Source organism: Tripterygium wilfordii, chromosome 6 (genome assembly GCF_013401445.1).
Source record: "Tripterygium wilfordii isolate XIE 37 chromosome 6, ASM1340144v1, whole genome shotgun sequence".
In the NCBI taxonomy this organism is placed as follows: Eukaryota; Viridiplantae; Streptophyta; class Magnoliopsida; order Celastrales; family Celastraceae; genus Tripterygium; species Tripterygium wilfordii.
Genome location: NC_052237.1, coordinates 894,243 through 908,499, shown reverse-complemented (window position 1 = coordinate 908,499; position 14,257 = coordinate 894,243). Strand labels below are relative to the sequence as shown.

General features: G+C 39.7%; 3 protein-coding genes and 1 pseudogene across 5 annotated transcripts; all 4 read left to right on the top strand.

Moving 5' to 3' along the window:
• The first annotated feature begins 260 nt into the window (after positions 1–260).
• Positions 261–3,216, top strand: LOC120001076 (QWRF motif-containing protein 3). The gene is made up of 6 exons (XM_038849318.1): positions 261–1,923; positions 2,102–2,221; positions 2,315–2,431; positions 2,515–2,604; positions 2,688–2,795; positions 2,894–3,216. Exons 1-6 carry the CDS (start codon positions 637–639, stop codon positions 2,999–3,001), a joined length of 1,830 nt encoding a protein of 609 aa, XP_038705246.1. The 5' UTR covers positions 261–636; the 3' UTR covers positions 3,002–3,216.
• Positions 3,217–3,744: 528 nt separating this feature from the next.
• Positions 3,745–6,637, top strand: LOC119999563. 2 transcript variants are annotated; one of them, XM_038847194.1, is made up of 5 exons: positions 3,745–3,979; positions 4,377–4,447; positions 4,967–5,077; positions 5,150–5,236; positions 6,248–6,637. In XM_038847194.1, exons 1-5 carry the CDS (start codon positions 3,859–3,861, stop codon positions 6,269–6,271), a joined length of 414 nt encoding a protein of 137 aa, XP_038703122.1. In that variant the 5' UTR covers positions 3,745–3,858; the 3' UTR covers positions 6,272–6,637. The 2 variants fall into 2 exon arrangements, with proteins under 2 accessions (XP_038703122.1, XP_038703123.1); XM_038847195.1 differs by lacking the exon at positions 4,967–5,077 and having other exon boundaries at positions 3,760–3,979.
• Positions 6,638–7,256: 619 nt separating this feature from the next.
• LOC120000440 lies at positions 7,257–10,772 on the top strand (annotated as a pseudogene).
• A 1,330-nt stretch (positions 10,773–12,102) lies between these two features.
• On the top strand, positions 12,103–14,246 carry LOC120000316 (glutamate formimidoyltransferase-like). 2 transcript variants are annotated; one of them, XM_038848341.1, is made up of 3 exons: positions 12,103–12,233; positions 12,881–13,289; positions 13,640–14,246. In XM_038848341.1, exons 1-3 carry the CDS (start codon positions 12,210–12,212, stop codon positions 14,149–14,151), a joined length of 945 nt encoding a protein of 314 aa, XP_038704269.1. In that variant the 5' UTR covers positions 12,103–12,209; the 3' UTR covers positions 14,152–14,246. The 2 variants fall into 2 exon arrangements, with proteins under 2 accessions (XP_038704269.1, XP_038704268.1); XM_038848340.1 differs by having other exon boundaries at positions 12,104–12,233; positions 12,878–13,289.
• The last annotated feature ends 11 nt before the right edge of the window (positions 14,247–14,257 follow it).

Sequence of the window (14,257 nt, the reverse complement as noted above, 5' to 3'; positions counted from 1 at the left end):
TACTCCGTTTGTAGTAGAATTAGAGAAATAATAAGAGGGGTATTATTGTCCTACTCCATTATTTGTTCTTTGTAGAACTGCAACCATTTTAGCAGTTAGCCCAATTCATTCAGATGGGTTTGTCTTGGGTTTTCTCAACAAATATGTCTATGAAGATCCAACTCCATCGCCCACCCCAATAAGTTATATATGGTTTCTGGCCCAACTCATTGAGAGACCGGCCCATGACACATCATCACTTGAGCGAGAGCCTTGTACGCCAAATGTCAACCTCTCTGTTTGCTTCCTTTTACAATTCTTTCAAACGAGATTCAGTGGAACAACTTGCAAGGTGGCGAAAGAATATGCATGCCACGTCGACATCCGTGCCGGCGAACCTGAAGCAGATCCCTTCGCCGTCATTTTTGTCGCCTACTGCACAACGTCTCTCAGAAAATCCAATCTTCAAATCCAAAATCAATTATGTACCCAATACTACCCCTGCCTCTCACCTCAAATATCAAAACCAGACTAACCAGTTGTCCAATATGGCCTGACTTGGAAGGACAATTCAGTACTTTCAACTTTCCACTTCGAGTCAACCGATGATCGCACCACTCGCCGGCTAAAGCATATCTACTTTGCCGCCACTTTCAAATGTTTGTTTTTCCTCTGATCCATTTTCAAACGAAACAAACCCATCAAAATCCACCAAATCCTCTCTTCGTCTCCGTTTCTGTCTCTCTTTCTGACGCCATGAAAGGAGACAGTGGATCAGTATTCGCAGATGGATTTCTCAAGCCTAGAAAATCCAAATCCCGCGAGGTAAGCTCTCGATTCGTTTCTCCAGGCTCTTCCCCTTCCATGGACAGTGGAATTCAGCCTCCAAATCAAGCTCTCTCTCCGCAACGGCGCAAATCTACGTCGATCGATGCTCCAAATAACCAGAGAAGCCTTGAAAAGCACGGATTCATGCGAGGCATTTGGCCTTCTTCAACTTCTAGATCGTCTGATAAGAATAATGTAGGCACTCTCGCGGATCATCTAGGAAATGAGAGACTCAAGGATTACGTCGAAAGGAAAAAAGAAGCGAAATCAGCCACTGATGATGTATTTTCTCTTAGTAGGCAGAGGAGTTGCTCTGAATTTAACAGATTCGAGAATGAGAAGGAAAGTAAGGAAAATCACAGACCATCACTAGCAGGATCGATGAGATACACAGGCAAATTGCGTTTTGGGGCAAAATCATCGTCATCGTCATCGTCATCGCATCATCCAGGTATTGTTCCAGGACGATTGTCGGTCGATGAAAACGCTCTGTATAGTAGATCGTCTAGGCGAAAACCAGATATTTCGATGAATAATCTTGATTCAGAATCAGAGTGTAGTGATTTAAGTTCCACTGCGGATTGTAATCCTGCTGCTATTGACAAAACTCGCTCTATGAGCTGGAGAAAATCAGGTATTGAAGTATCGTCCAAGTATATGAATGATATACCAACAAGATCACGAAGAGGGTCATCTGAAGAGCAACCAGTATCATTGGATAGTTCTCCGATGATGAAGAAATTTACAATAAAGAATGCCATCAAGAGGGCTAATTCGCTCACCGGATATGGGGGTGCCATGTCACAATGGGCCTTATCGCCTGGCCGAACAGGATCACCACCCATGTCGGTAGAGAACAAGGCAAGGCCGATGTCGTTTTCAAGTTTGAAGCCGCCTTCAAGTCCATCGAAGGTTAAAGGTGTGGAGAAATTGCTGAATTTGGGACTTGACTTGTTCAAGAGCAAGAAGTCTTCTTCTGCAGGGTCGTCGCCGGTTGGGGCCGGTAATGTTGAGACCGTTCATCAGCTGAGGCTGCTTCACAATCGGTTGTTGCAGTGGCGCTATGCAAATGCCAGAGCTGATGCTGTGAACGTGAACTTAAACGATCAAGTGGAGGTATAATACAGATAAATTTAATCAAAAAATCTCAATTCAATTCACTTAGGCTATACAGATAACTATCAAGTTCAATGCTTGGGCGAAATGAGCAACAAATTGGTGATTTCAAAGATGCTGGCCTTCTATGGAGTCATCCACTTGTTTAACAGATTCGATTTTCTTATGTTTTGTGCAGAAAAATTTGCTAAATGCATGTGATAGTCTCACAAAGCTGAGACATTCAGTGCTACAAAAGAATCTAAGACTTCAGAAGGAAAAGATGGAGATGAAGCTGGAATTCATACTTCATTCTCAGGTCCGTATTAATAAGCTCACAACTTGCTAGTTTTTCCATATTAACCATGTCAGGAAATTTAATATTTAAATCTGGTTGAACTTGTCTGAGTAGATTAAACCACTGGAAGCATGGGGAGCTATGGAAAGGCAACACCTCTCAGCAGTCTCAGCGACCAAAGAGTGTTTGCATTCTGTTATTTGCAGATTGCCATTAGTCGATGGTGCAAAGGTAGGCCAATAATTTATTGTCACTCTCTTGTTTGGCTGAATAAAATTATCTGCATTATTGATAAATCTAAGTTGATTATATAGGCAGATCCGCATTTAGCTTCCCTCGCACTTGGTCGCGCATCAGATCTTACAGCTTTCATCAAATCCACATTGACTCCTTTTTCGCCCTCGGTAGGCAAACATTACCATTCTGGTAATCCTTACCATTTCTTTGTTTATGTCATAAGCTTATCCTTGATTCAATTGATGATCAGGCCGAGAAGACGGTTTCATTGCTTTCCGAATTAGCAGAAGTTGCTGCACAGGAGAAGCTACTGATACAAGAGTTGCTTGAACTTTTCAAAACTATGTCCAAATTAGAGGTAAGAACACAAATGCACCCAAGTACAATTATTTCAGAGGCAAAAATGACTTAAAAATTTCACTTAAGCAAACATGGATTCTGGCTTCTTGCGTGCAGATTCAAGAGAGGAGTTTACAGAGCTTTATTATTCAGTATAACTCGAGGACACAACAACATCAGCAACCCCATCAGCAGGAGCTACCACAACAAGAAGTCCAGTCTTGAATATGCGCCAGACTTCTCTGCTTAGAAACGAATAGTACCTGACGAATTTGAAGAACATTGATAGGTGTTTCAACATGTCATGTAGTTTGGCTTATAAGCTCCCTCAATAGCAGAAGTTAGCTTCTTATTTTTGGATAACTTTTAGTCATTTATGCTTTATTTATTCCAGTTTCCACGTATAGTTTTTCCCCTTTTCAAGTGCAAAAATCAATCAATCAATGAATTCTGTGGCAAGATGAGGAACTAATATTGTCAAATACAGCGTAAAAGTACAGAAGTTGACAAAACAAGCTTCAATTTTGTATGGAAACGTTCCAATGAGAGAAATGAACCAATTTTTTTTTTGCTCATTTGTGGTTTGTCATTCAAAAATTTCAACCCAAACACATTAAATAAAAATTTGTACGTTATGGGTCACGACCTCGCACGGATTTATTTTTCATAGACCTTCGCCATTAGTTTTTAGGCCCATGAAAACTCGTCTTTAATGTGAGATAAATTGAGTTTTGTTTATAAATTATTCGGGTTGGATTGTGGCAGATGAATGTGAGATTTTTAGTCACAAATGCAGGAAGACAAATAAATAGGTTAATTTGGCTCTGACTTGATCGGTTGATCCAATTAACTTACCAAAACGCGTCGTTTCATTCGTTTTACTCCCCAGTTCTCTTTCTTATGGGCCCACAGGGTACATTAATTCACTTTAACAATGACCACACCGCTTTAACCATCCAAAGCGGCGTCGTTTACCCTGATTGGATTTTAGTATAGATGTCTCCGATCTCCCTCCCGGACTCCACAACCATTATCTTTTTCACCTGACTATTGTTATCTACCGCCGAAAACCCTTGAGAGCGATGGCTACAATAGCGGCCACTGCAGCCCGTCGAGCTGCATCTCTGGCTCGGATTTCATCCTCTGCGACACCCGCTCAACCTGCCACTCTCATTCCCCGGCGTGGATTTGCCGGCGCAGCAGGTAATCAGCAACAAGTGCCGTCATATACTTACTGATAGATACATCGTTGCAGAATGAAACAGATTCATATATGTGTAATTGTTCTTGCGTTTTCCCTAGAATCCCGATCTATTCTGATGGATCAAGGTGTTCAATCAATTATAGATTAATTTTACTGTTAACACTGTGTGTTGTTATGTGTTATTTGTAAGATTTTATTTTCATAATTGAGGTCGTTTCCAATACAAATGAGTAACCTTAGTGGATGATATTGTTGATATCGTCACACACTGTAGTTTTATTTGTTGGTGGTTGGAAACGTTTGCTGATTAACTATAGAAGGTTATTGTTCCTATGAATTTGAGATAATTCTGTATGGCCTGTTTGATGTCTTGAGATATTGTGGTTTTATTTTCAGATCATCATGGACCACCAAAGATCAATTGTTGGCAAGATCCAATGAGTCCATCACAATGGAAGGAAGAGCATGTGAGTCAAAGTTTGGTGGTTTTTTATTTTACATATTGGAAACGTTACTGATTCTTGTGGGATCTATGGCGTAAATTGTTACATATCCTTGAACTTTGACATCGTCTATGGAAAATGCTTTGGTTCTTAAGGATATGAATGGAGATGTTTCTGAGTTTTAGCAGTGTCTTGAAATTATTATCAAATGCTTTAGGGTTGTCTACTTCCCTAAGCAAGTGAGTATTGATTTTATGAAAATTGATTGGAAGAATCGATTTTCTCTTCCCTTGCTTGGGGGGTTCTCTATGAAAATCATAGGTGGATAAAGGCATATCGAAGATTGGGATGTAAACTATAGTATAGTTATAGTTATTATATTCTTCATGATTATGTGAAGGCTTATGAATATAATTAGCATAAATTTGAAAGTTCATATGAATTTCATTATTACAATCCTTCTCCACTCCCATCCCTCCCAATCCCTAAGAAAAGAAAAGTAATGAAAGTTTCTTACTTTCTTCTGCTTGGATGGATTACAAGTTTTGTTTGACCTTTCAATCTGGAAGAGGAAATGCTCGAACCCCATATCCTCCATGTCCTTCCCACTGGAAAAGTGGAAATACTAGCAGTGGTGGTCACAGAAACCCAAAGGTTGTGGACATGTATATATGCCGAGACCAACCTTGAGTCTTGACTGGATCTTATGTAGTTATGTTTTTGCAGTTTGTGATTGTCTCCTTATCTGGTTGGGGTCTACTCTTCTATGGAGGATACAAGTTCTTCACTGGAGGCAAGGACAAGAAGGAAGAGGTACTTTGAATTCTGTTGAAACTACAAGAGTCACTTTTTTTTATCTTGGATAATCTAAAGTAGGTTTCATATGTTAATCATCTTGATTGTTGGAAAGATGGGTTCTTGCCATCTCATGCATTAATTGAAACCCATAATTCCATGGCTGCTTCTCACATCTACATCTGTCTGGATCCATAGTATTGTTTAGAAGTAATTTGATGTATACGGATTGAAAGCATATGTGTTGCATTCTCAATAGTTGCATATGCAAGGGAAAGAGATTATCAAGCCGGTAATTATTTCTAGCTTTTAGTCCACCTGTTGCAAGAATTTATGAGAAGACCACAATATGTAGATTCCTCTTTTATTGCTACAATTAGAGTCCCCCTTTCTCCATCCATGATCTCAGTCCTCATTTTCTAATTAAAGCGCATTTTATAATATGGGCCTCCCTACCCATGTTGGGTAACATATATGGCATACATAATTCAATATGATATTGGTGAAATTCAGTAAAGCTACATACATGTTCTTCCATTGATCAACCTATGCATATGGGGTTAAGATTGCATACTTTTGCCCTTCTCCAATTATGTTTCCTCTACAGGAGCCTTTGGCACTGTAGCCAAATGGAGTTGCAATTCAGTCTGATTTACTCTTTGGAAAAAAGTTGCAAATAACTCTTGGTAGATTACCAAATTGCCAAACTGGATGTCTGGAAATATTTGCAGAAATGCAAGCAGTAGCTAGCCATTTTAGCATGTATCACATGTCCTTTCCAGAGCTTGGACCTGTCATGAAGCTTAAATACGGCGCATTCGTCCCTTCATTATGGCTTGGATGGACAATTATAGTTTAAATTAAATTGACTAAACAAGCCGGCTGAATGTACTCCATGTATACCCCGTCTTGATGACATGGTGTTTTCTTACCAATTTCAGTTCATATTTACCTTGCCCATGAACTTTAATAAAAATCCTTTGTATTGTTAGCTGTAACATTTTCTGAGACACTATTGTTTGTTTACAGAAACTGGTGGAAGCAGCAAATTAAGATGTGGAGGTCTTAATCGCCACTCAAACGTGTCTGTAATAATTTGTTTTGCTGAAACTTCACATGCTGTGGGATTTGGTTTTTTCTTGTAATACAAAACAGCAAGTTCTAGCACCTTTGGAATTTCTTGAGAATGACCAGATGATCAAGAGAGGAGGCCGATTGCTTTCTAAGGAGACGATCAATTCATTTTCTTGCACTTTTTGTGGTTGCATTGAGCACTTTATGCATTAACAACTATGTTTAAATAATGTGATGGCATCATTAAGGTCCTAGTAGATTAAAAGGGATCAAATTATGGTTTGTGTGAAATGTTGGCTCAAGCTGACCGGCGTTAATCCATAATATGTGATGGTAAATTGAAGATGATGGTCCACCCGTTCTCTGCTTGATTTCCTTTTATTTATACTTACGGTTGCTTGTAATCATGCAGCTAATAATAGTTAGTTGCTTGTAATCATACAGCTAGTAATAGTTCCAGATTTGAGGAAATCCCGTCTTGTAAAGTGGAATATTATCAAGCTCCCTAAGCAAATTGGTGGGCTAGGTATAACTTCTATAACCACTTTCAATAAAGCCTTTTAGGCAAATGGCTTTGGAGGTTCAGCTCCAACAAAGACCATCTTTGGAGGATGGTTATTGTGGAATGATTGATTAACAGCCAATCAATTAATTGATTACGACGTAGCATATCTATCCTTCAAAGACGGAGGGGAAAAAAACAACGGGCTGGGCTTAAAACGTGACTAGGTGCAATCCTGGAGCCGCTCTCGGCCCATCCAATTTTAACAACAACTGACAACTGGGCTTTCGCGCGAATTGAAATCAGAGCATTTTATGGGCTTTTTGATTACTAACCATATGGATCAAGATGATCAAATCTAGCCGTTGGATCGTACAGCCACTCATTGGGCTTTGGGTTTTAGCCCATCTACGAATACACGTGAAGGAGATTAGGATAGGCATTCCTGTCCAGCGGCAGTTTTTTGCGGTTTCCAGGTAAATTCAGGTACTGTGCAATATTCGATCCCAGCGGATTCACTATTGTGTTTATTATTTTTTCCAATTATATTCTTCAGCAATGGACTCTCAATCTCAATCTCAATCTCAATCTCATTTTCATTCGATTGAGGATATTTTCGATTCCTCGCTGAATTTAGAGGAGACCCATTTCAAGGAAGGATTTGATGATGGCTACAAACAGGGCCTGATAGCCGGCAAAGAGGAGGCCCAAGATGTTGGCTTGAAACACGGGTTTGAAGTCGGCGAAGAAATCGGGTTCTACCAGGGGTGCGTTGACGTATGGAACTCGGTGATCCGAATCGACTCATCCTCATTCTCAAAGCGCCTCCAGCAGAACATCAAGCGGATGGAGGTGTTGATTGAGAAATACCCACTAATGGAGCCTGAGGATGAGAGTGTTCAAGAGATAATGGACGAATTGAGGCTGAAATTTCGGGTTATTCGTGCGGGTTTGGGTGTGAAATTGGAATATGACGGGTACCCGAAACCCAAGGACGTTGAGTTTTGATTTGTGTTGTCTGTCGCTGAAATGGGTTGCCGTAAATGTTTTAGGATTAGCTTGGAAATTTGGTAATAAAATCATTCCAGTAGTTGAGTTGTGGGTTACGGTGGTTTATAGTTTGAATAGCTTTGTTCTCCTCTCTTCTTGTTCTGAATTTTTAGTTGAATCCTTATGTAGTCATGTCTCGTAAATGTTTTCTTCCAGATTGAAGTCTGATATCTCGTTTTGAGCGTAAATCCTTTTACTTTGGCTTCCAAATTTACTTATTTGACGAGAAACAGTTGGGTGCTGATGTTGGTTCTCTTCTCAGGATGTGTTCAAATCTATATTAGAGAAACCAAAATTTGGTCCTTTTTTTTTTTTTCAATTGCAGGCTGTGATCATGCCTGGGGTTGTTATTGGTTGAACTATTCTTCATTGCCAAGACTACTTTGCGTCCGTGTGGCCTTGGCTATCTATTATGTGACAAACCACCGATACGTGGGAATCAGAGAATTACACCAACATTGAGTCTGATGCAACCGTGTTTGGATCACTTACTTCTTTTTCTCTGGTCACCTGGCCACATAACAGAAGAGCTAATGATAATATGGGATTTGCAGAACATGTGGATGAATTTCATTCATAACCCAAAAATGCTATAACTTGCGGTGTTTACTTGAGCCTTTGCATCTTGATTCTTGGAGACGTGAGCTTTATTAGAAAGCGTCTGCTGGGGCCTTTATTTGCAGCACCGTTTTATTTCAGTTGCTGCTGCTTCCTGTCTAATACAATTGAGTATTTCAAGTGAAGAACTTGATATATCCAGTTTTTCGTTTTCAGTTTAAGATTTTGCAAAGAGATTTCTTATAATTTTTATATGTGAGTGAGGCTATGTGGTCCCCAAGCGAAAAACTGAGTCCAAAAATTGTTGATGTCAATTCATTATCTCATTCTATCTTCTTGGTGCAGTTTGTGGAGGATTGTGTAGGCCTGTAGTTGAGAAAACACGATGAAGATGGTGCTTGCTTGCTGCAAGCTATACATATCTGAAAGCCGAAACAGGACTGCATTGGAGGCAATTCAAAGAGCTGCAAGGCTACACCCAGAAGCTTGTATCGTCAACAAATTTGAAGATGTGACTTACAATAGAGTTGGATATACTCTTGTCTCACATTTGTCTGCAAAGCCATCTTCAGACTCATGTTGTTTGAAAAGTGCCGTACTTGCCATGGTTGAAGCTGCTTTTGAAGCTATTAACCTTGAGTTGCATTGTGGAAGTCATCCTAGGCTTGGAGTTGTAGACCACATTTGTTTTCACCCCTTGGCTTGTGCATCTCTGGATCAGACAACTTTGATTGCCAAGTCTTTAGCGTCAGATATTGGCTCAAGACTTCAAGGTTTGTGCTCTTAGAACTGCAAAAATTGCAACCAGCAGTACCATGTTGCCCGAACTAGTGGGTTAACCAATTTTAATTGACAGGTGAAGATTATTTGCGTTGTGTCCATCTATAAGGGATCTCTGTTAAAGGGAGTTCTCTGACTGATGGTCTCATCTACCAACAGAATCTGGGCATAACTTCATTATTGACTTCCTTCACTTTTTTTGTTTCTCTTCTTTACCCTTCTGTTTCTCTTCTTTCCCTTGTGTTTCTCTTAATGGTTAAATAATGTGAAGTGAGTGAAAAATATGCCATCAGTTTAAGTTCTTGGTTTGGATGACTACGCATTTTCATTCTATAGTCAGTTAGATCTGTAGGTTCAAATATAAATGTCTCTCTCCCTAGTACTAATTGTCTTGTCAGAATAAAAGTTTAGGGGTACTCGGCACCGTTTATGATTTCTTCTGTTGCGTCCTCACAACACTATATATATAAGTAGCATCAAAGCTCTCCGTATTTTAAAAGAATGCTTAGTTATATGCAAATTTGGCTTGAGGCTTGCGGATGTTTCTAGGGAAAATGAATAAAGTTATTTCTGGATCGTATAATATAATGTTCTTTCTGTCCCCATCTGTCAGGGTCAGTATCTTTTACTAGTGAGTACTGAGAAGATTTTGACTAAATGGTCATATTTTTCTGAGAACAATAAGATTTGGTCTATGTCATTATTTTTCTATCAATATTGATGAAGGTTAATGTATCATAACTATCTTATATACTTATGAGGATTGAACTCCTTATTATAAAGACTATTTTGGTATCTGCTTTTTTCAAACTTTTGGGTTTAGGTTTCGTTTGCCTCTAATTTTGTTCATCTAGCCTGCAGTTCCTACATTTCTGTATGGAGCTGCCCATGATGAAGGGAGAACGCTTGATTCCATCCGGAGACAGCTGGGTTATTTTAGGCCCACCTCAGATGGTAACCAGTGGATAGGAGGGCTGCAATCAGAATCCTTGCCACTGAAGCCAGATGAGGGCCCTGCTCAAGTGACTCAGGCAAAAGGTGTTGTTGTAATTGGAGTGTCCCATTGGGTTGATAACTACAATGTCCCTGTCTTCACTACCGATATCTCTGCTGTTCGTCAAATTGCAAAACGAGTAAGTGGGAGAGGTGGTGGCCTTCCTTCAGTGCAAGCTATGGCACTTGTACATGGTGAAAATGTGACTGAGGTAGCTTGCAATCTGCTCGAACCAAGTAAAGTGGGAGGGGATAGAGTTCAGCAAGAAATTGAGAGGCTTGCAAGGGAGGCAGGATTGTCCGTAGGAAAAGGATATTTCACTGATTTTTCACAGGAGAAAATAATTGAAAGTTACTTGAAGCTGGGTTCCCTTGATGCAAATGTTTGATAAAATGAACCAGACAAGGTAGGGCTTCATGTTAACCATATAACCTGGGAATTTTTATAATGTAATGCTATTTCTCTTTCCCCAGAGGGCGCTTTTGTGCAGGTCAAGTGAGTAGAATAATACTTTATGTTAGTTCTTGAGATATCTCGATGTACCTTCATTGATGATTTTTAGACTGCCAGTTTTATATATGGATTTTCTTCTCTGATGGCTGTAAGTTTCCCTTTTGTTACATGCTTGGTTCTATTACAATTGAGGCTATTCTAATGTTGATTGGTGCAGAAACATATTTCTTTCTACTTTGAAGATGATGAAATATTGAGAGTGGAATGAATCATGAAAAAATTGACGCATCAAATGTTCTGGTTATCAGATTAGACAGGCATGTCTGGTCTAGTCCATCTAATTCATTCAATTCTGTCTGTTTCTCCTTGTATTTTGTGTGCAGATTGTTGATTCCTTCAACTAATTGTGTTTCTTTTTCAACCAAACTTAGCAATTTCAACAATAACCTCAATGGAAAATTAGATTAATTTGTCATTGAATATGTAGTTGATGTTTTACATCCTTTTCTGCATTCCCTGTGGACGAACTGAAGATGACAATTTTTCTAAACCGTGGGGGCGAAACTATGGATTATTGTGGCAAAATAATGAACATCTAAACCATAAGGCTTTAATTATTACTAGTGAAGATATTATTATCTATCTTTGTTGGACTTACTCTGTTGTTCTTATCAATATTCCAAGAAGGGGGTGCCTTCTTATCGGTTCAGGCATTTTTATTTTTCTTTCTATTAACATGAACTCTTTGTTTGTTTGTTGATTACTTAATTCTATTATATATGATTTGTACACTAGTTTTTATACCAAGCTCCTGTTTAAGATAGCACAGGATTTTCATTCATAATCTTTTCCCCATCGATAATTGGGTATATTTATTATCTGTGGGGCCATCTCATTACCTTTGTACTGTCCAATTTATTTTCTTGGATTTATGTTTCTGGTCAATTTCTTTCTGCCTGACAAATGGAGCATCTTAATCTCTGGTAATTTTTGTTTTGTTTCCTCTCTCATGATTTAGAGAGTAATTCAGCTAAAATCACTTGGTGATAGTCTAGATGATTATCTCTCCGAACTTAGGGTATAGAGAATCTCGCTCTGAGTTGGGTGTTCGATTCTAAGTTGACACAATTATTTCGAAGTGATTTGCACTGGGTTTCGACCCAACTAATCTATTGGACAGATTTGTGCATGCCTAACCCAACCTGAGTTTAGATTTGTTGGGCTATTTCAATGGCACACCTGCTGAGTTGTTCTAAATTACCAAAAAAAAATCTACTTTGACTAAGAAACCGGACTTCCACGTGAACCATGGATGATAGAGGGATCATGAAACAAATAAGCATACACAAGATAGCACCATGTGATTCATGCAAGTCTATGGCTTAAAAAAATTGAGCTTTAAGTGGCATGTGGGGACATTGAGGTGGACAATGCTGACTCATGGAAAGCTACGTTGTTATCTTTTAGTGTTTCGGACTTTGGATTACATATATGCATTTCCATTTCTTATCAATTGTCAGTTCTCACAGGATAATACTGGAACTCATCAACAGAGGGGGCCAAAGCAGAGGAATCCAAAAATGGATTTGAGCCCAACAAGCAAGGTATAATCTCTAACATTTACTCCTTCACAACCTGGTTCTGATCTTCCTCTATGTCTCTCTTGTTAGTTTTGGTTACTCATTTTTCTTGAGATTTTATGCGCTCATCTTGCACTGAAGTTTGGAAATTTCTCATTTAGAGATGGAAGTTTCAGCCTTTCACGGTCTTTGGTTTGGTTTTCTTCATTGACCCATCTCAGGAAAATCGGCTAATGATCAATCGGGTCAATGTGCTCTTGAGCATTTGACTTCTGATGAATTTCTGAGCCACCTGGTTAATCTATTCCACCGATTTTTGTACCTGAGAACATCTGGTTTTCCGTAATAAAGTTTAATGAGCTTGTAACTGAGCATCAGAAGCAATCTTAAGAGAAGAAAGAGATTTGGTGTCTATGTGAGCGTTGGGGGAAGGAGGAGCAAACAGAAAGTGATAATGTTTGCTTTATTTACTATTATTATTATTATTATTAGTCTGTTCTTATTGACTGAGAAAGCCAAAACATGAACATCTGATGCACGTGTAGGGTGATCTAGAAAATAAAAAGACTACCGCTTTCTCACGAGAGTGCATTTGTTCATATCAGCATGTTGGTTGGGCATTGACTATCTTATCTCATTCACTTGTTTGATTTTTGTGTTTGGAATAGAAGAACAAAAAGGCTGCAAACCAGTCGATGCTACTGTGCTGTAAACTCTTCGTCTCTGAATCTCGTAACCTTGCAGCTCTTGATTCCATAGAACAAGCTGCCAGGCTTCATTCTGAAACAGCCATCATTAGCAAATTCTATGACGGAGCTTACAATAGGGCCCGCTTCACTCTTGTATCCTATGTTGTTCTTGACAGCACAGGGAATGCCATCTATAGCCCTTTGCAGCAAACAGTGCTAGATATGGTTCAGGCAGCTTATGCAGCTATTAACCTTGAGTCCCACTCTGGGGCTCACCCTCGACTTGGCGTGGTTGACGACATTCTTTTCCATCCGCTCGCTCGGGCATCGTTGGATGAGGCGGCTTGGCTAGCTAAGGCTGTGGCAGCTGACATTGGCAGCAGATTCCAAGGTATGGTTCCAAATTTGATTACTATTTAGTCTGTAACATAGTTTTTCTTTCATAATTGTATGTTATGATGTTTGTGATGAGGAAATGATTGTCAAAAATCCCACGTCGGATTGACATAATCCAACCGAGTGATGTAGAACTGAAGATTCACTCCTTCTCACACTACTAAGGTCTTTTCTAGACTTAAGTAGCATAGGGAACAGTTCTTGGAGGGCCTAGGCCCCGGAATAACGAAGGCGTGCTGATTTTCTAACAATGATTTATAAGACTCTTCCATTATTGACTTCTTTTATTCAAATTTGGATAGCCTTGGCCAGCTATGTAATTGATTAGTTGTCAATATCTTGCAGTGCCAGTATTTCTTTACTCTGCAGCGCACCCAACAGGCAAGGCTTTGGACACCATAAGACGAGAGCTTGGATACTACCGGCCCAATTTCATGGGTAATCAGTGGGCTGGATGGGCCATGCCTGAGATCCTCCCTGAAAAGCCCGATGAAGGCCCAAACCAATTGTCTCGGGCCAGAGGCATTTCGATGATTGGGGCGCGTCCATGGGTCGCAATGTACAACATACCCATCTTGTCCACAGATGTCTCGGCGGCCCGAAGGATTGCACGAATGGTTAGTGGTCGTGGGGGTGGGCTTCCGACAGTGCAGACACTGGGCCTGGTCCACGGTGAGGACTCAACTGAGATAACTTGCATGCTTTTGGAGCCCAACCAGATTGGAGCTGATAGGGTCCAGAACCGTGTCGAGCTGCTGGCGGCCCAAGAAGGGTTTGATGTAGAGAAGGGCTATTTTACTGATTTGTCACCAGAGATGATTGTTGAGAAGTATATGAATTTAACTTCTCAAGGATGATTCAGTCATGTCTCTAAGACTTCTAACATTCTTCATCATTTGAGCTTGATCTTGATACAAAAAATAAAGTTCGACCTTTCTAGTATTTTTCTTTATAAACCATCTT